Source organism: Malurus melanocephalus, unplaced genomic scaffold (assembly GCF_030028575.1).
Source record: "Malurus melanocephalus ecotype Western Australia unplaced genomic scaffold, MMel_1.1 scaffold_11, whole genome shotgun sequence".
Lineage (NCBI taxonomy): Eukaryota > Metazoa > Chordata > Aves > Passeriformes > Maluridae > Malurus > Malurus melanocephalus.
The window spans coordinates 3628643-3650544 of record NW_026623243.1 but is presented as its reverse complement, the minus strand read 5'-3'; the positions used below and the strand labels follow the sequence as shown (position 1 = coordinate 3650544).

Sequence of the window (21902 nt, the reverse complement as noted above, 5' to 3'; positions counted from 1 at the left end):
TAGCTCTATGACAACCACTTTTTTTATTTTCTATTATTTTAGGGGRCAGGGAGGCTGCTGTATTTTAAGAAGCACTGCTCTAAACTTGAAAAAGTACCCTCTATGTATTTAAATCCCATAACAGTCAGCTTTCCCAAAATGAAAAGAAATATGCCAGAGTACCTGAAAGGCTCCACATTCTACACCTTTCTCTTTTCCCCCTTTTCAAACGCAAAGAGTTAAGCTTTGCAGCATGCTGTGAACAAATTATCTAAGTTATTTCAGACTAAAAAAGGAATAAACTTCAAAGACCAGAACCTCTCAAAAAACATCAATGAAAAGATAAAAACAGGGGAAAAAAAACCCCACCATCTTGTCAGTAGCTATCACCCTGGYTAAACCAGAATCCTTATTAACATGSAAATTCTAATAGTGTTTGAAATCTACAAGATCATACACATAGTTCAGCTATAGGAGGAAAAGGTAATTTGTATGGGAGATGTCCCTTGTTTCAGGGCAGCTATGCTCCATAGGTTTTAGAATAGTTAGGAAAAGAAGGAAATGAAAAGTAATACACCCAAAAATACATTTTCCTATGTGAAGAAAAAAAAAAAAACCTCTTTTAATATCAGTAGTATCTCCTGTTATCTGGCTGATTGCTTCTGTTTGTTGGATGTTTTTGTTTTGGCCAGTAGCTTTTGCATCCCAGCACTCAGAAAAAGCCTCTTCCCTTTTTAATAGTCTAGAAATTGAATTTAATGGGAAAGAATATTCTGTTGTCACCTCTCTGATTAGAATGTCAATCCACATTTTCGAGTTTCCACATAATAAAGACTTTTATTTATATAAAAGCAATAAGATGCAGAACAACTTTACAACTCCTACAAAAGTGAAGTATAAGCAAAAACATCAATTATGACTTGTACTCATAACTTTACAAAAGCATTTATCAGTCACACTGACTGCATAACTGCAGTTATGACAATCTCTTGCAAATATATGAAGCCTACTACATATTGCAGTATTTTAGTTTGCCATCAGTATAAACCCATGTGACTCATTACCTTTTTCTAAAGGTRTCTTCTAAAGCAACACTAGACTACAGATAGCAACAGAAAAGACAGATGTGTTAAAAATATTATCAACAAATTTTAAAATTATTAGAAAGATAACACCATTTACTATGTTATTCCATGGCTCCTAMTGCTGCAACTAAATTGCTGTTTACAAATTGAAAAGTTTTTAAACCTTAATTCAAACAGTTGATTTACTGTATTGGATTGTGTTGTATTGACTGTATTTGTAGAATCCAAACTACTGAGCCATCTGCACCACAACTGCTTTCCAAGCTTTATCTTTGTCAAAATCCTTTAAGGTATTATTGGAAACCTAAAAGTAAACAAATATCGGACAAATGTAAACATGAAAAATGTTTTKATTAAAAACTCAAAATTCAAGCAAATAAAAGAAGCTTCTGAAAGAAGCTAGGAGAATGCAAATGTAAATAGTTACAGCCACAGCAATTAAAATATTCTGCACACTGTAAATTGTACACTTTTGTATACCCTCACACATAAACCTTTAACTTCAAAGCCAGAAGCAGCTCCCCRTAGTGCAACTTAAGCAAGTTACCTACATACATGCAAGCAAATTAAGGCCTTGCTTATGGACACAGACTTCTGAGAAATCAAACGGACCTACGACTTCACCTATAACATTATTCATGTGTTTAAATACTAAAAGGTAAGCAAAAAAGTGTTGCCTTTGCAGAGAAAGTGCTCCTTTTAGCATGCACCTCACACCAAATTTCTCAGKGACTCACAAACTAGGAATAATTTTATTAAAATTGCCAGAAGAGATCTGTTTAGCCATGCCATGACCCATGCTCCCAAATGTGACTTGCAGCCACGGAAGTGCTGCTGTGCTTCATCTTTTACACTGAACRTTAAGTCTCAGGACATAGATTCACAAAATGAGCATCATACAACGAATGCCTTCAGCAGTCTCAGGGGATGTAATTCCACAGCTTCCATTTTCCATCAACAGCTGTTTACTGACTTGACTGATTTCAGTCTCTGCTCTCAGTGTTTTGTAGCCAGTGCTGTTCCAGTGCAGATGCTCTTCTAGAGCAAGGGCTGAATCCAGCACTCTCTTTCTAGTGCAGTAAGCATGAGTTTCTCTGTGAGTCTTTAAGGATACAGGGTCTAGCTCTGTACAGCAGAGAGGAAAGCCTAAGGGGTTTAGTTCTGTGCTGTGTTGCATCTGTCATGCCCACTTATGTAACTAGCAAACTACTATCTCATGACTACAAAATTCAGTATCATAGAACAGCTTTAAATTGTGGTCTGAATTAAGAACAGAAATTAAGACCACAAAGCACCAAAAAAACAGTCTTTTAAAATACATCTTTTCAAATTTTATAATGGGTATAAATACATACCTCTGTTGTTCTGTACTCTTGTTTTTTAACCTGTGATGGTGTCCATGATGAATCCTGTAGTTTCATTTTTGTTTTGTAATTCACACACTGTATTACAGTTCCAACAGTAAGACATGCCTGAATTAGCAGCATCAACATCAGAAGCAACAGGAGTACATCATAAGATTGCTGAAAATAGACATATGTTGTTAAATAATTGAATAAAATATTTTATAATGTTCCCATCTCTGTACTTTTAGGAGTCATATCTAGGTTTTTTAACTCAAATCATAATTTATGGTTTATTTCAGCATTATACTAAGATTTAACTAAGGTTTTAGTGCCTGAGTTTGCTGAAAGTAGAAGAGATTCATAATTTTGAAGAAAATGTTAATTTGCCAAATTATCTTTTCCTCTGGAAATAGAACAGAACTGAGGAAACCATCCTCTAAAATAGTGTGTCACTGCTGGTTCTGACCTAAGCAATGTCACAGCTATGCTTGGGCCTGGCCCTGTGCCCTGCTGGCTCTGGCCTTGCCCTGCTGAACTGAGCTCCTGGATGATCTTAGATCTATCTGCCTCACTACTGTAGACTTACCGGGCAACCATTGAACYATTGACTGAACCTGGCTACTATGGCTGGAGCTGCCCTGCTTCACTATTTCTTGGGGTACTGTAGGACTGCCCTACTTGCCAATGAAGTTACTGCCCTTTTGTGCCTTGCTGTTACCTCCTGCTYCATTGTTCATCCTCCTGTGCAGAGCAGCCCATTCTTGCTGTAACCACACACAAAACAGAGTAAGAATGTAAGAAATGCTCTGCAGGGTCACACCAATTGTCTAGACAGTGCAGTCATCTGTCTCCAACATGTGACAGGAGAAGCTACTTAAAGAGCTTCTCTTTAAAGAGGTTATGTAAGCTGTGGCCACTCCTGAGGTCCAACAACACACTATACTTCCCCAGAATAAGAACTGGATCACATACTCATCAGCTGATTTTCCAGTTCCTGAGATACAAATTTAATAAACACCTTCTGTCTTTTCTTCTAAAGTTACAAGAAGTTACTTAATGACTAGAATATACTAAGAGTAAAAACTCTTACTGACACTGGTCTAATGCCTGTAAATGGTTCTCTGAACTTCCTCAGGGATTGGTAAACACTTTGCCAGTAGAGCCCTAGCAATTCTTCATTGCATTCTTCWGCAATGCTTGGGTAACACTTCATAGTGAAATGCTTTAAACTTTGCAAACATTTTCCTCTCTCTCCCAGTCCAGACTCTGAATGAATCCAGGTGTAGGCTTAAAATCCCAACTATTGGTAAACATCCTAAGAAACGGAAAAATGAACCCTGCAAGGAAACCWAGAATCTTTAATTTAAATACTACAACTTATAAAAGCCTCAAGGAGTCTAGCATATTGTATATTATTTTTACTGTGTCTTTAGAATGATATCCTGTTTTTAAAAAAGTCTAATTCCAGGGTGTCTAYACATATAACATATATATCATAAGTTAAAGAGTTTTTAAATAATTTATGCAACATTTCATTCAATCATAATGCAGTACACTGTCTCCATATATCCCCTAATTTCTACTGTCTTGTTACTGTAATAGATAGAGGTTCATTCTTCAATCACATACTTTAACAGCAGGTGGATAACTTTTAAAGATGTCAACAACTTGCATGATACTGAAGGATAAGTATGCAGAAGCAGTGAACAACAAAGGAGAGGTAACACTGCTAATGGCAATCAGGACTTCAACCTAAAAAATAAGATAATACATGTTAAATAATAATTTAAAAAGTTAACTCTGTTTTGTGAGCTTTGTATCCTTGAAGCAAGCCTGACAAAAGTGTAAAACCATCTAAGATTACACATAAAAGACAAATACTATGAGACRTCCACATTTCATAGAGATATTGAAGAAAGTTTTGAATAACTTAAGTTTCTTCACCAAAATGCTGTTGTTTTGGAATTCATGTTTTATTCAATAGAGGTGATGATGTTTTTGTTTTATTTTCTAAGTGCCTTTCATATACACATAGAGGAGGCAATACCCAATCTAGAGATTCAGTATAGAAGTAGTGTTTATTCTTCAAGTTATATGAATTAATGAGAATTAACAACAGATATTGCAGACTTGCAACCTTAAAAAATCATATGCAAGTACATTGAGTAGCCTGAGGCAAATTTATTGCCATAAAACAGCAGCCAAGTTTCATTCAGGTATCTCCCCTACAGGATTATATTCTGACTTCAGTTGTGGTCATGCCTCATTACTCACTTAAATATGATCACATGACCATTACTTAGGACAGGTATTTTTAAGGAGCCTTAATTACACATCTAGGATATTCAAGGAATAAACRCACTCTACTGAATATTCTTAGTTCCTATTGCTAATCATGAAGATGAGGACTTTGTTTAAAGTAGGTTCTAGGTCCAGTGCAGCCTGCACATCTAATTTCCTTCTTGCAGAAACCACACTGATAATGAAAGAAAAAGGGAACTRCATCTCAGGAGCAGAAGAGCAGCACTGGGCATGGGCATACCATATAAGGCATGACATTTTTCTATAGTAATATCTTTTCCCAAGGAATCATTAAAAAAAACCCACAAAAAACAACCCCAAACCAAACAAACTCTTTGAATTATTTTCTGCCACATGGTGTAAAAGCAGCTAAAACCAAGTGAGCAAACTTGATTTGTGCCCACTATCAGGCAGACTTTTTTAGCATTTTTCCACTCTAATTACAAAATCCAAGGATTTTACACTTACCAGACATTTACTTGGATATTCAGCAGCTACATGACTTGCAATAGCACTTGGAAAACACTAAACAAAAGAGTGTAACAAAGTATTTATTTACTTGAAAATTACAAAAATTACAGCTGAGTTACTGTAATTCCCACTATTCCCAGCTCTTTTATTTTGTGAATTCTGAATGCTGAAAATCTTGTTTATGTAGTTCTTCCAATTCATGCTGAGGAATTTTACAGACACAGGAGCCATATATAAACCTAATGCTTATTGTCTTCAGCTCATCCGTGGCAAGCAGGGTGGCACAACCTCCTTTGTGAAACCACTGCTCCTGGGTACAGGTTGTTCTTAGGGATAAGGATTACCAACCACAGTCTCAGGCTTTTAAAACAGTTAAAACTGAGAGGTTAAACAAGATGTTACAATGATTCTACCACAAAACTAAACTCAACTTTGGCAGCCTGAAATATTCTAAAACCTATTACATTTTTGACAAAACATCTTGCTTCTAATACCCTTATTGTAGTACTCATTTCCATTTTACTGGATTGAGGACTGAAAATATATCAGAACACTTTACCAAAGTACTGCAAACTAAAACAGAAAAAAAAAATATTATGACAATGTGAAATATATTGAAGTGCTAATTCATTTGCTAAGCAGCAATTTCCAAACAGTGTTAGAGCCAAATAAATCCTCCAGGAGGAGAAAAAGGAAATAAAACATCAAATAAAAGCCACTGTTTTAAAAGAGTACCATCCACKTGCACTACTTACAGCAACTAAGATCCAAAAGAATGTTACTGAGAGGTATGGACCTGAGACTAGAACATCCATATTCAAAGCAATTATTCCACCAAATACTGATGAAATTCCTATAATCACCTCAATTACCTGAAACAAATAGGAGCACACAAATTAATAACAATGTATTTGAATGTGAAATTACTTACTTGCATACTGGAGGAACTCATTGGAAAGAACAAAATGCATTTATGCTACTAGCTAGGCATGAAGTCTATGTTTTTCACATCTAAAATATGGAAAAACACTAGCTAGCTCATGAGAAAATAAGATCAGCTTCATTATACATATTTATGCTTTCATTTATTAGCTCCACCAAACAACAATTCAGTTTACACTATTTATTCTTAAGTCATTAACTAGCCCCCTTTCTATAATAAWCAGAAATTATTTGTCTTGCAATCTTCTGAAAGGAAATATTTTACTATATATGTCTCATTTCTGTTTTTCAGTTCTTAATGATACTGATCTCCTCCTGGCTTTAAAGAACCTTAGGACTTAGATGAAATAATAAATTGATTAAATGAAACAATGCTTTTCTTACTGAGTATGACTTCAAAATTCGAGCAGGAAAGCTGACATTGCTCAAAACAATGGCACCGTCATATGCCGTATTCTAGAGGGGAATAAAAAAATCATGATAAAAATATACAAAGCAATACATTTCCAATATCTTGTACAACCTGTTACACATCCTAGTGGTAGTATGCAACATCTGGTTGGTCCAGAAGAGATGACAGTGAAACATTCTGTTTTGCAATGTCAGACCATATCAACTACATTAAAACCAAATTTATTAGTCCCAGACTAGCTGGGATTGTGGAATGGTGGACACCCACCATTCAATCATGAAATATTGTCATCTTTCTCCCTTTTCCACCTTCAAAAAACATACTTTCTTCCTGAACTTTCAGATTTTACAGATGTGGATTAGCAGGAGCCAAAGGAGGACAGGACACTACACAACTTTATCAATAAGTGTTTTCACTGGAACATAAAGTGGCATAGTATGCTTGCTTCATTCTTACCTAAAAGAAGTACAGTTGTAGAAAAATGAGGATGGGGTTGGGAAAGTACTTGTGAATAAAGAAAATTTATCTAAACTCCCAATCCTGACACTCAGATTCATTGTCCAGATACTACCAAACTGGTATACAAGACAAATACTTCCTCTACATCAGTCTTCAAAAAGTTATTGCTTGCATACATACAAGTTACAGTACTCTAGTGTTTCACACATCATCAAGTTTTGTTTTACAAAACAGAAATAACACATTTGCTATGTCCATTCATAAAATATTCAAATAACTCTGTGCTGTATAATTTTCAACATGTAATTTTGCAGTGGGGCCACTGCACTTTTAAAAGAGAAGCAGAAATTACTGTTTAGTATGGTATTTTTATTTATAGTTCAAATATAGTTTTAGCATGCAAAGTTATATACTGGAGTTGCTAATAAATTGTTGGCATATGCAATACAGGAAAATTGAGTATTTTTAACATGCACAATCCTTAAGGGTACTTACTTTCTTTCTTGTACAGCAGTCTTCAGTAGACCTAGCTGAAATGATCACAGTAGTTGCCATGAAGATTTCCAGCAGAATAAGAAGAATCAAGTTGAAATTTATCTGTCAGTAAAATCCCAGACACAAATGAGTTATGTCTTCCATATCAAAAACAAAGGAAGGGGCTGAGTATACCATGATTAGGCAGGTTGTMTATTTTCTGTGAGATCTCAGTGTATCTATTGATTATATTCTTTGTTAACTATTTTACTGGCTCTTGATGAATTTCAAGAACATAATACTCAGAATGCCTAACCTAAGAAAAGAACATTTACTTCATTTATGGAAATAATGAAGAATTTATCACTGTCTTCCAGAATATGAACTTAAGACAATGTTTGCTGGGTACATTTGCTTTTTGTAGGCCCTTCCCTGTGAAACCAAAACACTGCACCAACTAATGGAAGACTCTTAGGGGAAGGAGGGCCACAGGCTCTCAACTCCTATGCTGCAATCCCAAAGGGTGCACTTCCATACTGGACACTGAATGAAAACACAAACCAAAGAACTGCACTAAGGATTCTAGCTCTCTGCCCTGCCAAATGCTAGTAAAATATTCATGCACAGTCTTCATGGTTTCATTACTCTCACAGACTACATTTTGTGCAAAAACATGGATGCTGCCATTGCTCACATTCAAGAGATAAATAAGTGAATGCAATACTTAACATTTCTCTCTTGTTCCTTACTATTCTCATGAAAAGAGGTAGTTACACTACATGGAGTGTGTTATTTCCTAAAGGCACTCAGAGTAGATCTCTCTTGTCTTCAAAAGCACTGTGTTTTTCCACTGGCAGCCTAAGAAAACATCTGAAAGCCAGTCAGGCTGTGGGGAAAAGCACCAAAAGTCTAGGGACAACTGAATCCATTTCAAACCTATAGAATTATAGCATACCATTGTTCAACAATTTAGAATATTGTTCCCTCATGTCAGACCTGCTTTGCTGATGATCAAATCTCACTTTTTCTCTGACACATAKCTTGCAGCACATGTTTTTTACAAAACAAGTAAATGACAGATTTGGAAGACTTCTTTGGAGTCTGAAATTCACTTTTTCTTAGGAAATCATAATTGGAACTTTGTGGCTTGCTGTACCCAACAAACTGCATGGTTGTATTAACTCTGCGAACAGCAATAAATGTCATCATGGTAAACTTCTATAACAAGTGCTACAATGAAGAATACAGGAATTATTTGACAAAAGAAGAGGATCCAAATGTGTGATCCACAGAACAATTTAATCCAGATAATAAATTCCCATGAWTTACTCATGTTTTGACATAGCGCTAATACTGGTGTGAGCTGGCAAGGCATTATGTCACACTTGGCAGAGCCAAGCAGATGCACAAGTTTGAGTCCAGAGGCCCTGTAACTACAGTTTTGGACTATTTCAGTCCTAGGTACAAGAAGTAAATAACAAAAAATGAAAAAGTAACAGTAAATAAATTACATTTTTATCTTTCCAATATTTTTTTCTGATATGACATGTCTAGAGTATCAGAAAACTTTACATTGTTCTAGGCATATTCAACTAATTTTATGAGTGGAAGAATCTATCTCATCTCCARTTTCAGAGTTTAGATAGTTTTCTTGGGTTTATTTCTCAAAGAGAAGTACAGCTAAAGCTAGAACCTTCCATAATGATGGGAGATTCAATGTTGTATTTTTAAGAACAAAAGAAAATTCCCTCAACAACTACCACTGTACATAAAATCTACCACCAGATGCAGAGAACCAGACTAGTTGTATCCCCAATCCTCTTCCATGACTAAAGAACATGCAAGTGCATCCGAGTAGAAAGTAGTAGATTAACACAACTTTAATCCAATTTGCTCTGAACCTGCATCAGATATTAAAAATGTGGCCCACTGAAACTGTATGAAAGGGTTGAATTAATGTCAAGTTTAAATAATTTTAAGTTCAATATAGTTTAAATCCATACTTTTAATATGATTTAAGATATCTACAGATGTTTCAARACATCTGCACAGGTCTGACAAATGTCAGAGGATATGAAGGACACAGATACTCTCCTGGACCAGTGGCTGCAGCAAAGCAGAGCAAGCAAGCACACATCTAATGGAGACACATACTTAGAGTTAGGCAATTAAATCAAGAACATTCACTCCAGTAGGCGCATACACCCATGTTCTCTATATTTCCATGACTGTCAATGGAGATCTATACAACAGAGAAAAGAGGGAAAAGACCAAAAACTACTGGGCCAACCAGTCACTAGAGATGGGGTTCAATTATACCAGCTACCTAGAGAATGTGCCTGCATGAATGAGATGTTGGGCACACAGCTGAGGGGAGACCCTCACCCAAACAGAGTAGACACAGASGCCAGGCAGAATATCTCACAGCAATTTTAAAATAAGAGAAGTGCAAGTTCAAGCCAAAGAATCCTGACTTAGCCATCTATGCTGAGCCAAACAAGATTGCAGGATCCCACTGACTGGATCCCACGAACTATAATGAAGTAACAGACACTCAGCATGCAAAGACAAAAAAAAAAAAAGTGTGTACTCAATTTGAAGTTAATTTGAATCCTGTTCAAGMGCTGAACACTTTCACTTGCAGGGCCAGCATTCACAAGGTTCCACTCATTTCTGTCCACCAGGTTCCTTTTTTTGAGAGCTGGGAAGGAACAGTGGCARCTTGGATCTTTACACATCTCATCCATCATATTGATAGCAAACTAAAGACAGAACTGTACCCTCATGGAGTGGCATCACATATCCACAGTCTAGGGCTTGTATCTTGCATTCCATTTATCTATCTAAAGTTATTTTGTGGATATGTATCAACACAAGTAACACTACTGAGTGATTATCCACGTCCTTTATAAAGGGGGGAGGGTGTTAAAGATGAATTGACTTAATTGGATAAATTTATCCTTTTTATGAATCTACTGCTTTAAAACTTCTGTCAGTGATTTCAAAGATCTAGTATGATTGTCTTGTGCTRTTTCCCATGGGAAATCAAAATAAATATGATGATGAAAGAATGGTTAGAGATGGTATTCTGTATCTCCCTTGGATAGATAGGGTAATGGAAAACAGCTGGCAGTGAACAACCTAACAGTCAGATTGGCTCACTGGAACAGTATCCTTCAAAGAGGTGGGCAAGTCAGCAGATGAATTACTCTTCAGAAAGAAAAGCTGAAAAAAAGCATCAGAGTCAGCTTTGCACACAGAGTTRTTCCAACTTATCTTTCTTCAGTAATCAACAACATACCATGGACAATAAACAGGCAAGTGAATAGAATTAAAATCATACAACCAAGAATGTTTTGTGAATATTATTGCAGGTAACTAACACTGGGCAAAGAGAAATATAAAGTTATTGTTATATGATCTCTCCTCACAGACTAAGCAGGAACACTGGGATATTGGCAGCAAAGTAATGACATGTGATCTTCAGCCACATAATGTCCCCCCACCCTGCTTTTYAACAAAGATAAATGTATCACAATTAGTAATTGTTTTAGTAACTTACATTTATAGCTGATGGATTGAGGACAAGTTTGCATCCAAACCAAACTAAACATGTTGTTGTAACAGCAAATGTAGAGACAAACAGAATCTGAAAATTTGGTATCTGAAAAACAGTTTCAGAAGTAGTTTCTCATTTTAAATATGGGGGGAATATTAACATACACACACTACACATATATATACATCTACACATACAAATATTAAATCGACAATAAAATTTCATACTTACCACATTAATTTTATTCCTTGCTATAGCAAAGCTCACAACTGCTGAAGGAATACACTGTGAAAATTAAAAGAGAACACTAGTGGGATATTCTGCACAACTAATTTTATATATACTTCTACAGATGTACTTTATGTGTCTGAATTCATATTTCAGGATACTTATACAGAAGATCAGAAATTCTGAAGAAAATGTGTCACTTTACTGAGCTCATTAATTACAATCAGTGTCTGAGGATCAAAAGAAGTTTAAATATATCTACCATATCCCTCAGTTTTGACTAACTACCCAGCACAATCTCATGAGCATAAGAAAGTCCTTCATGAGGCATTTCATGCCTTTGTTAAATTAACTCTAGAAGGCCTGACATCCTTGAGCAAGAGAATGCAGTGCTGCTCCCAAACTGGGCCTGCACATTCTATTAAACAGACATTGTCCTAGCTGAGTAAGCTGAAATTTGCCCAATCTCAAAACAGTTCTGAAGAACTTTGTGAAAATCTGCTGAGTCAAGGTACACTTGGAGAATTGTGCTTGCGATCTCCRCTCTGTTCATCAGGAACTGTTTCCATATTCGAAGGCAATGCTAAATGGAAAAATCATGCACAAAAGATAAGTTTCACAAAGTAACTTCTCTATCCCTTAGCTATTCCTCACCTCAACAGACATGGTCCATTACAGATCCAATTCTATTTTACACAARTACATACTAAAATAATAATAAAAATGTTCTTATGTTAAATAATGGATCATGCAATAAATGCCACCTTTCCAAATTCTCTTCCGACATATCTGGACACTGACTGCTTAACAAAGGAACACTATAAAGAAAYTAATACTGATAAGTAAAGTTCTTGGCAGCACTTCCTTAACACCTAAATGACCTTTACTGAACATAATTAAAACATSCTTTTATGTCTTGGTTACATAGGAGTCTCTAGAACACCACAGGGCTATGTTCAGGCAACTGAATCCTACTAGGCCAGATGGTGAAAGTCTAGAGAGCAATGCAGCTTCAGGCTAAACGAGACACTTGGTGGCCAGCTGGCTCCACATCTCTCTAGGCTCTTCCAACTGCACTGATGCCATTATCTGCAGTATCACACACACCCAAACGTACACAACTTCACCCATGGCAGGCCTTTCAAACCCAATGTGATAACCTTCTGAAATTCTCAATAAACATGAAGTTCAAAGACTCAAGATTAGGGGCAGAGCAAAAGATATCTCAGTAACCAACATTAATGTTGCAGAGAATAATATAAATGTGAGGATACTGAGTCCAAAAACTCCTCCAACTTCATTTTAACACCTTTTGTGGAAACTCAAGTAATAAGTCATTCACAGAGCAACTCCTGGGACTTGTTTGTTTCAAGTAACACATTAACCTTGGACCCAACTTAAAAACAAATACATAAAACAAGTTGAGAAAATAACAATGACAGAACAGAATACTGCCATAAACAGAGAAAGTACATCAGACTCATCTTATTAATGCCTAATATGTAAATTAAGTATATATGATACAGTAAATATATATATGCACCCCTTAAAATACAGGAAAAAATACTGGGCTCTGGAAAATGTCAGCCATCTTTAATGCCTATTTTACTAATAAAATAATAATATCCAAGAGAACTTTCATCTACTTCAGTACTCAGATTATTATGGAAAAATAAATAGAAAAATTAATTCTTTGAGATATAATCAGAAACACATTTTGACAGCTTTTATCCAGAAAACTTCCAAAATACACAGCAATGAAAATTTTCTTAAAATCAAGCACAGAAAAATTGTTCAGCAGATTAATACTGCATGCCACTGGTGAGCTTATTAACAAAAACAGTAACACAAACCCAGTTGTCTTTATGGCAACTGTTATTCCCTTAACCATGGGATGAAAATCCATTTAATCAACTGTTAAATAGAATTCTATCTTCCATGAAGAAAATTAGTAGTAAAAAAAAAGACAGACAGAATAAAAGACATAAACCCACAAAAATTTTTTATTATTGCATTTGCTGTCAAACAGCCACAGCAAAKAATTAAGAATGCTTACTGAACCTGCTGCACAACGTAAATAATCCATTTCGGATGGAAAAATATTCCCCAGATATAGTGAAAATCCAGAAGTAATAAGAAGGCAAGTCTGAAAAGCAACAAATAAGACAAATTTGTATGAATAAAACTATTTTTTGGAAAACACCTAGTCAGACAGAAATCAGTAAACAATCCCTTTCACACTGAGCTACTGATGGCATTTAAGAACGGAGTTTTTGTGTGAATAAATCTGAAGAAAAATACTAAAATACACTGACTTCTGAAGATGTTTTGCTGGTTACCAAGACCTAATACTGAACAATGCTCATGTTTAMATGAAGCACTTTGCCCTGACCTGGCAAATACCTCAACAAAATACTCAAAAGGTAACCGCATGTTAAGTGGTAAAAATGTTTCAGAAACCTTATCTAYATCTCTACTTTGCATTCTCTGCTTGACTCCACCAACATTCATTATGCATATGGAGAGCTGGGCAATTGCCAACTAGTACACAGCAGCAAAAACAGTATTGGGATACATTAATAAAGTTTCTTCCCTAATGTTCCTGCATCTCCAAATTCTCTTCCTGCTTTCATCAGCAGCACATCCAAAAATGTTTAACTTCTACTCTTCCCTTGATAASTCTTCTGCTTATTTCATAACTATCACATTTACACACTCTGCAATAAGTCATTAGTGTCTTCTACTAATATTATTTTGTTTTTCCTTGTCATTCCTTTGAGTAGTTATTTCTTTGAAGGGGCTGAGGAAGGTAAGAGACAGAATGACCCTTTTTTATTTGGGCATTCTTTCATGTGAGAAAACTATTGGGGCTCTTTAAAAAGTCCTTGTCAAAAAATGACAGAAAACAAGCATAGCGTTTGTGTATGTATAAACACACACAGAGAGGAGTTTGGCAGACTGGAAGAACAGCCTATAGAACACAAGTTGAAATTGTGCTTGAAGCTTGTCAGATTGCTTCTGCATAAAATCACACCATCAGCCACTTCCATGTCACTCTACAGTTTACTGCTCCCTGAAGGAGACTGTTCTGTTCATTGTAATTTATACTTGCTCAGCATACAAACTTTCTTTTCTGGACACTGTCTTTCCGAAGAGTTGATAGAGACTAAACACTGTAATACTTGGAAGAAAAATCTGATTGGAATTTATTTGATTAATTTATTAGTAAACTGCATTTTCATTTTTTCATGAAATTCATTCTTCTTGACAATACAGCTTCAGCATATGGCCCTTAAACATTGTTATCTCCAAAGATTTGCAACAACTCAGTAAAAAGGCAAAATTTCATTATAGACATTTGTCCTTTTGGATAATTAAGTTTGAGAAAACTTAATACAAAGAAAACCAGCACTGCTTTTGCTCTTTTTTTCATGTAACAGTACATCTGAAAGGAAATCCAAGCCTTACAGTTTTTCAGAAAGGAAAAAATGTTCAGCTATTTTCATCAAAATAAGGCAATACTTTTATTCACTGTGCAAAAACAASCAATTACCATATTAACAGTGAGACACTTCTAGCTCTTAATAAAAATTACGCTTCAAAACACATGAGCTGACAGAAAAAGAAAAGATCAAATTCTAATTGTTATAATGAAGTTTAATTAACTTGGCTCAGAACATGGAGAAGCATATGATGCACATGCAAGATGAGTGTCCTGCAATTCTAACAGTGACAAAAAATTCAAATCACTGTGATGTTGATGTAAGAAACACAAATATATACCTCACTACATAACGACTATACCAAATAACGACATGGCTATTGATAGATGAATGTGGCAATAAAGTACCACATATATTTTTAATGCCATCATGGCAGCGACAGTACATTCAATAGTTAAAAATATTTTTAAAAGAATGCATATGGTCAGCATACTTTGTATCTTCTGTCAAAAGGATATAAGGCACCGCTTATATATACACATATGGGCTGATATTTACCACTACCACACTTATTCTCTGCTTCTGCTATATGATTAATATTAAAGATAAAAATAAGCCCTCATATACCATCTCTGATTAGCAAAAAAATATTCAAAGAATACCAGTGGTCAGTGAACTGYTACTTTCATCAATTTGCTAAATATGCTCCTATTTTTACAAAGATTTATKTTCAATGCTATCACTGATGGAACTCCGAGTCTCAAATTATATGAAACAGAACATATTTCTGGGCACTAGGGCCTCACCAACATTTTAAAATTTGGTATTATTTGAAGTACTTACTCCCATCAGCAAAGAAAATATCCATGTTTTGTAACTAAAGCAAGGATGCAGCCTCTTTGACAGCTGAAGGTCACTGGATTTGATATCTGGTATATAATTTCCATTCTCTTGTTTTCCCCGCTCCAAAGTTGGCATCCTGTCATAGCTGAATTCTTCTCTGTAACCTTCTTCCCTGGTCATAACACTTCACAAAGGCAATTAAATAATAATAATGGAAATTATGAAGAAAGAGAAAACAATATAATTTAGATCCYACATATACTCAGATCAGTGCTCAAGTAGCTTTTTTGTGTATTTGAGACAAAATAAATATAAGCAATATTTAGCTACTAGCTGTATTTACATTTTAAAATATGTTCAATTTCTAAAAACTTACTTGCATACATTAAGTAAATTCCAWCCTACAGCCCCAGCTCACAATAATACAGTGTAAGTACCAACAAAATGAAAGACTCCATATCTAACATACCTCAACAAACTTTTAGGTCAAGCTCTAAGAACCAGTTTTAGAGGTATTTTATTTGTGCATAACTCTATAACCAAAGCTGCTTTCTTTTGCAACTCTAGGACAGAAATGATCAAATATGCTTCAACCTAAGTTCCATTTGATTTCAATACTTTCTATCAGCTATCTAAAATTACAAACTTCCCTATGAGTCCCATGAACACACATACAATAACTCGGCTACAGCAAACTTTCTAATTTACCCAGTATCAACCATTTCTCTTTTTCAYTTCGTTCTTTTTTGTTCACCTCAGTGCTTGCCAATCTGTTAAAACACCTTGAGGAGTATCTTATATTAGAATTAAGTTACTGCAGATTTTTCAACAGTTAGAAACCTTCATGCTTACCTTCCACTGAAAAGTTAACTGTCAGTTTAAAACAGCCCTGTGAACACAGCTGCCTGTACACTTTGTGATATTCTCACCGTTCAGTGAGTCATGCCGGCTTTGAAAAGTTCTCCCTTACACTTTGGCTTTCAACAACATCTATTCAGATACAGAACAAAAGCACAGCAAGAACTTCAGTTAAGCCAGGGAACAGGAAAATGCCTCCTGAATTTTAATTAACAGAACACACTAGAAAATGAGTGTACTACATCTCATAGGGTTGCTTCCAAATCAGACCAACAAATTAAAAAAGTTTCAAGTTTCTTTCTTATTTGAGTACTACCCCTTACTTAGCATCTTAAATAAAAGCTTTCTCACAGTTTACCAGTTTTAGCCATCATAATAGCCAGTGAAGACAATATCCAACAAACTAGTTCTTGTTTCAAAAGAGAAAAATCTACTTAGAATGCAGTATTCTCCTAGAAAAAAAAAAAAAAAAAACACACAGACAGAAATTCAAGTATTACAGTATCCCAATAAGTTGGGAGGTTCAAAAGTTAGAGGTCAGAAATCTATCAAGATTATTATTTTCACTGTGGAATACTTCTTCATCTTTTTCTACTAGCCCCAGTCTTCTGGAGTGTTCAGATAAACCCCGTACACTTCAATCACACTGTCATTGTACTTACAGAACACCCAGATGACTAAACAACATATTTTAAATCTAGCAGGCAGCAGTGACATGCAATGGCCAGCGTACGTTGGATCCAGTCCGCCTGCTTATTAGGCARTGAAAAGCAGGGGAAAAAAGGGACGTTTTTATCTTGAAGATGCTGGCACCTTGACAGCTGCAGCAATGACAGGGTCTTTTGTCTAAACTTTAAACACTCTTGTAACCAAGACACAATTAAATCTTCAGTATTCTGAAGGGCATCACCTTCAAAGTATGCTAGAAAAACTTCTAAACAGCACAACTTCTCAGTTTGTACAGACTGTAGATTTTCTTTTTTTCATAATGTCAGCGAATACTGAAAGAATATTAAAATGTTACAGTTGTTTAAATAGATTKAAACAAGCAAATTAATGCACTATACACAGCAATAGATGCATCTGTAAATGGTGCTAGAAASGGGGGGAGGGGGAAGACTGTACAGTTAAGTAAAACCATCTTAAGTAATTACGCCCTTCTGTTCCTCTGTTCACAGAAGAAATACTGCACAACTATTTCCATTATCTGTAACTTTCCAAAGATTATGGTTTAATGTAAAACAGGTATTGCTTACCTGACAGCAATTTCAGTGAATACTAGGTACTGATTTACTCTAAAAAAATCACTACAGATACAAAACACAATSATATTTTAACCCTTTTGAATGATTTAGGGAGAAGGTTTGGGGTTTTTTCCACACAAAATTGGTGAGATATTCAGGTATTTACTTCATCTAATCTCTTTGAATAGAAAGACTTTATAAAATCCTGCACCACTGACCAGAGCAGAGTTCAAACCTTAGAACAATTTGCTCACAATTCCAAGTGTTTGAGCCAGTATTGTATCTGAAAGTTTCCTCTCTCAAGCATGGTATTACAGTGTTTTCCCTCGTTATAGTGAAATTCCTSCTACCCCCTTTCCTGTGCACTTCTCAGTATTTCCCTTTTACACAGAGGTTCTTCATACAATTACTCTATCTTCTGCACTTGGCATCAGCACCAACAAAATCACTTAAACTTCAAATTTCAGTTTCCACTCTAAAAATTTTCTGGGGCCTTTATTTTAGGTCCCCTTCAATTCATATTCCTGATTCCAGAAAAACTCCCTATTTCGTGTACACACAACTACAAGGCAAGATCTGGTAAGAAGAACCCAAGTGGCTGGCTAAGACCTTATAATGCTAGATAAGGTACAAATGTGCTGTACAAAGAGATTCCTCCTAATTCAAAAGAATGCATAGAAAACCTACACAAAGACTGCAGCAAGTATAACAATTCCAACACAACATGATAATCTGTAAATCCTTTTAAGAAGCCAAAGTGTCTTAATTCTAAGTCAGGCCAAAAGATGTAAAGGAATGACAATCAAATCAAATTGGGAGCAGCTATGAAGAACTATGTACTTCCACCACAGGAATGACCACTGAACAAATTCAGCCACCTGAAGCAGCTATAGCAGATAGTCAATCAYTCGGCACAGGCATGTAATGCCAAGTATCCCCTGCAGTAACCACAAAATATAAAAAACAGATTAACGATTGTAACTTGAGTGCCAAGCTGTAGTGTAGCAAAAAGGTATATAAACTTGTCATTGTCCCACTTTTGCTATCAAAGAGTAAKAAAAAGCATTCTGTCCAGGGCCAGGTTCCCTAGCACTGAACAAAGGTTCATACAYGTTTTCCCAAATCTAAATGAAAACCACATCTGAAGCTCTGGGGAAATTTACRTTTACCATCCTGACCAGCTCTTCCATTTTCTGATGAGTTATGCGCTGCATTACACTTGTATTATTTCACACAATATTTAATTACACTATTTTAGCTCATACCTGCATTCCTCGTTCAATATTTTCACATCTTTTAAAATCAGTTCTTTGAAGAATTTTGTTTCTCTGAAGCTGATTCCTCAGTCCATTGTTTCCTAGATCACATCTTGGGGCATGTACTGAGCCAAGGCAAAAATGAAGATCAAGTAGCTTCAAACTGATGTCTTTCTCCCCTGGAATAATATTTGCTCCCCCGGTGCAATACAAACTTCTTTGGATTTAGTCATTAATGTGAACCATCAACTGCTCCATAAAGCACYGTTTCTGCATCCATCACATTTTTGCCAGCTAAAAATTCCCTACCTGCACGCCACGGGAATCTCAGTGAAAGAACACAGTAGTTAAAATTCTTTAAATCAATGTATCAAAAAGAGGCAAACACTCTTTCAGCACTTTTCTAAAAACAGCACTGACTACAGACACTCATACATGTTTCTCCTTCCAATAGCACGATCCCATTTACTTCAGRATGAGACACTGGAACCTATGTGCACTTACTGGCAACCAGAATTCATCCTGCTAGGAACTGTATAGAACTCTAATGTAAAGAGTAAAAGCACCTGAAATGCATTCCTAGCCCTTCTTTGCTAAGTAACACTGAGTGAACCATAGAAGTAGAAACTAAAAAGTTGCTCAAGATAACTGCTGCTTTGGTCACAACTTAGGCAGTGTATTCCGTGTTTTTCTACTAAAAAGTACACACCGCCTTGCACAATCTCGTGAAACCACCTCCTGCAACAGTATGGCAGTTCCTTTTGAAACTACTGAGATGCTGARCTTGTCAACTCAAAAACTACGCTTCGTGAAACAGTATTTGTYAAACAAAATGCTAAGAGGGCTCATATAAGAGACCGGAAGTGCACTACGTGAGGAGAACTGACAAAAGAATGAACTAGAGAGAAAGTAAGAAAGTCAGAAAAATTGTATTTCCTCTAGGACTACAACAGCTTCTTCAGCAATGATATTAAGACCAAAAATTCATTTTCTTCCTGTTAGCCAAGTTCATCACGTTCAAGAGTTTATCCTATCATTTTGAGGATGATACCGGCTGGTACCGAGAGCATTGCAATCCATCAATACGTCATTTGCACGTACATATTCTTCCGATCCGCTTCGTTTTACGACACTGGAAGGACGCCTGGCTTATTCTCTGGGCTACGTAAGCGCAAGGAGAGCTCTTAGGCCAGAGCAGGTGACAGCCTGTCGGTGGGTTTTCCCTGGTCCTGGCGTCAAACGCTATTACACGCTACGAGCACAATTTCCGACAGCATCACCAGCACGCAACAGGCTGCACGCACCGCTTTGCTTTAAGCTTTCCTGTGGTAACCATGTGTGATACCATTTTCGCCGAGCCCTGAAGCCCTGCCAGCTGACGCCCCCCGGCTCGCTGCCGGCTGCGCTGAGGGCGGCCCCTGCCCGGGCCCGCGGGCGACCCCGAGGCGCGTGGCGCGGCCCCGTGACCCGGAGCGCGCAGCGCCATTGGCCGCGGCGGCGGGCGCGTGAGACGCCCCTGAAGGAGAGTGCGCGCTCCGGCCTCGTGAGCTCTGCGGGGCTCCGGCGCRTTTCTAACGCGGTCCTGGAGACTCTGACTCTTCGTAAGGCACTCCGGGATGCTCTGTCTCTTTTCGAAGGCGCTCTCCTACTTCTGGAGACGTGCAGAAGGCGAAGATGAGCGATGGGCACCCTCAGGTAGGAATTCAGGGCTGATTGTGGCTTTGTGGTGCAGCTCCTGAACCGTGAGGTGTGGTCGTCCCCCACCTGAGTGGGGCTGARTGCAGACCTGTTTCCTTGAGAAAGGAAGTAAGGAGAAGATGGAGATTATAAGGCACCGTTTTGACTTCAGAGCATATGGCAGTTTTCCCAGAAGCACTTTTTTTGCGGCCTTCTGGGTGGGACAGGTTGCTGTTTACAGTATTGAGYGAGGTGTAGAAGTGTTGTGATGAAGCTTTGGCTTTCCCTTGTGCTCCTGTCTTAATAAATAAACATTCATTTTACTTGGGCTGTAGAATGGAGATGATAGTGTAGCTTTCATATTTCAAAATTATGTGCATTCAGGAATGCTAGAAACATTATTCAATGTAGCAAGAAGTGCCTTTTCATGTTTATGGAATCTTAAACTAAAAAAAAAGTTTTGTCTTGACTGTGAATGTAGAGTGAGATCTGGGAGCTTGGATGAATGGCAAGTTGGACATGAGGCAGCAGTGCCYTGGCAGCCAGGAGTGCCAGCTGTGTCCTGGGGTGTATCAGGCACAGCATCATTGGCTGGTAGMGGGAGGGGATTGTCCTGCTCTGCTCCTCACTGGTGTGGCCTCACCWCAAGTCCTGTGTGCAGTTTGAGATACCTCAATATRAGAAATAACTACATCAAATCATTATAGTGGGTCCAGTGGAGGCTGAAGAATATGGTGAAAGGTCTGGAGGCATGACTGAGGAGGAGTGCTGAGGTCAACTTGGCTTATTCATTTTGGAGAAGAGAAGGCTGAGGTGTGACCTCATGGCAGTCGACCCTTTGTGGTGGGATGGGGGGGTRCCGGTCTCCTCTCACTGAGGACCAGTGACAGGACACAAGGAAATGGAAGGAAGCTGCRTCAGGGGARGTTCAGATTGGACAGTGGGAAAAGGCTCTTCATGGGAGGGTGGTCAGTCACTGGAACAGGCTTCCACGGGGAGTGGTCATGGCACAAAGCCTGTCAGAGTTCAAGGAACATCTGGATGATGCATTGAATCATATTGGTTAGTTTTAGGTAATCCGGTAAGGTTCAGGGAGTTAGACTCCATGAACCTTATGGGTCTCTTTCAGTGTGAGATATTCTGTGATTTTTATTATTTTTATGCAGCTTAAAGCATGTTTTTAAATGYAGATTGTATTTAACTAGTTTTATTAACTGCTCAAAACCATAAATGCCACAAAACCTAAAGATTGTGACAATAATTAGTTGGCAGCTGTTGCTATTTTCGGTTGATTTTTTAAAAGAACAGAGGCTCCTTTTAGTAGC

General features: G+C 37.0%; 1 protein-coding gene across 1 annotated transcript; it reads right to left on the bottom strand.

Moving 5' to 3' along the window:
• Positions 1–1293: 1293 nt before the first annotated feature.
• MLC1 (modulator of VRAC current 1) lies at positions 1294–16476 on the bottom strand. The gene is made up of 12 exons (XM_057378310.1): positions 16395–16476; positions 15543–15726; positions 13313–13402; positions 11260–11313; positions 11032–11133; positions 7491–7592; positions 6509–6580; positions 5938–6054; positions 5180–5236; positions 4040–4162; positions 2420–2587; positions 1294–1368 (listed from the first exon to the last, which is right to left on the bottom strand). Exons 2-12 carry the CDS (start codon positions 15720–15722, stop codon positions 1294–1296), a joined length of 1140 nt encoding a protein of 379 aa, XP_057234293.1. The 5' UTR covers positions 15723–15726; positions 16395–16476.
• Positions 16477–21902: the final 5426 nt, after the last annotated feature.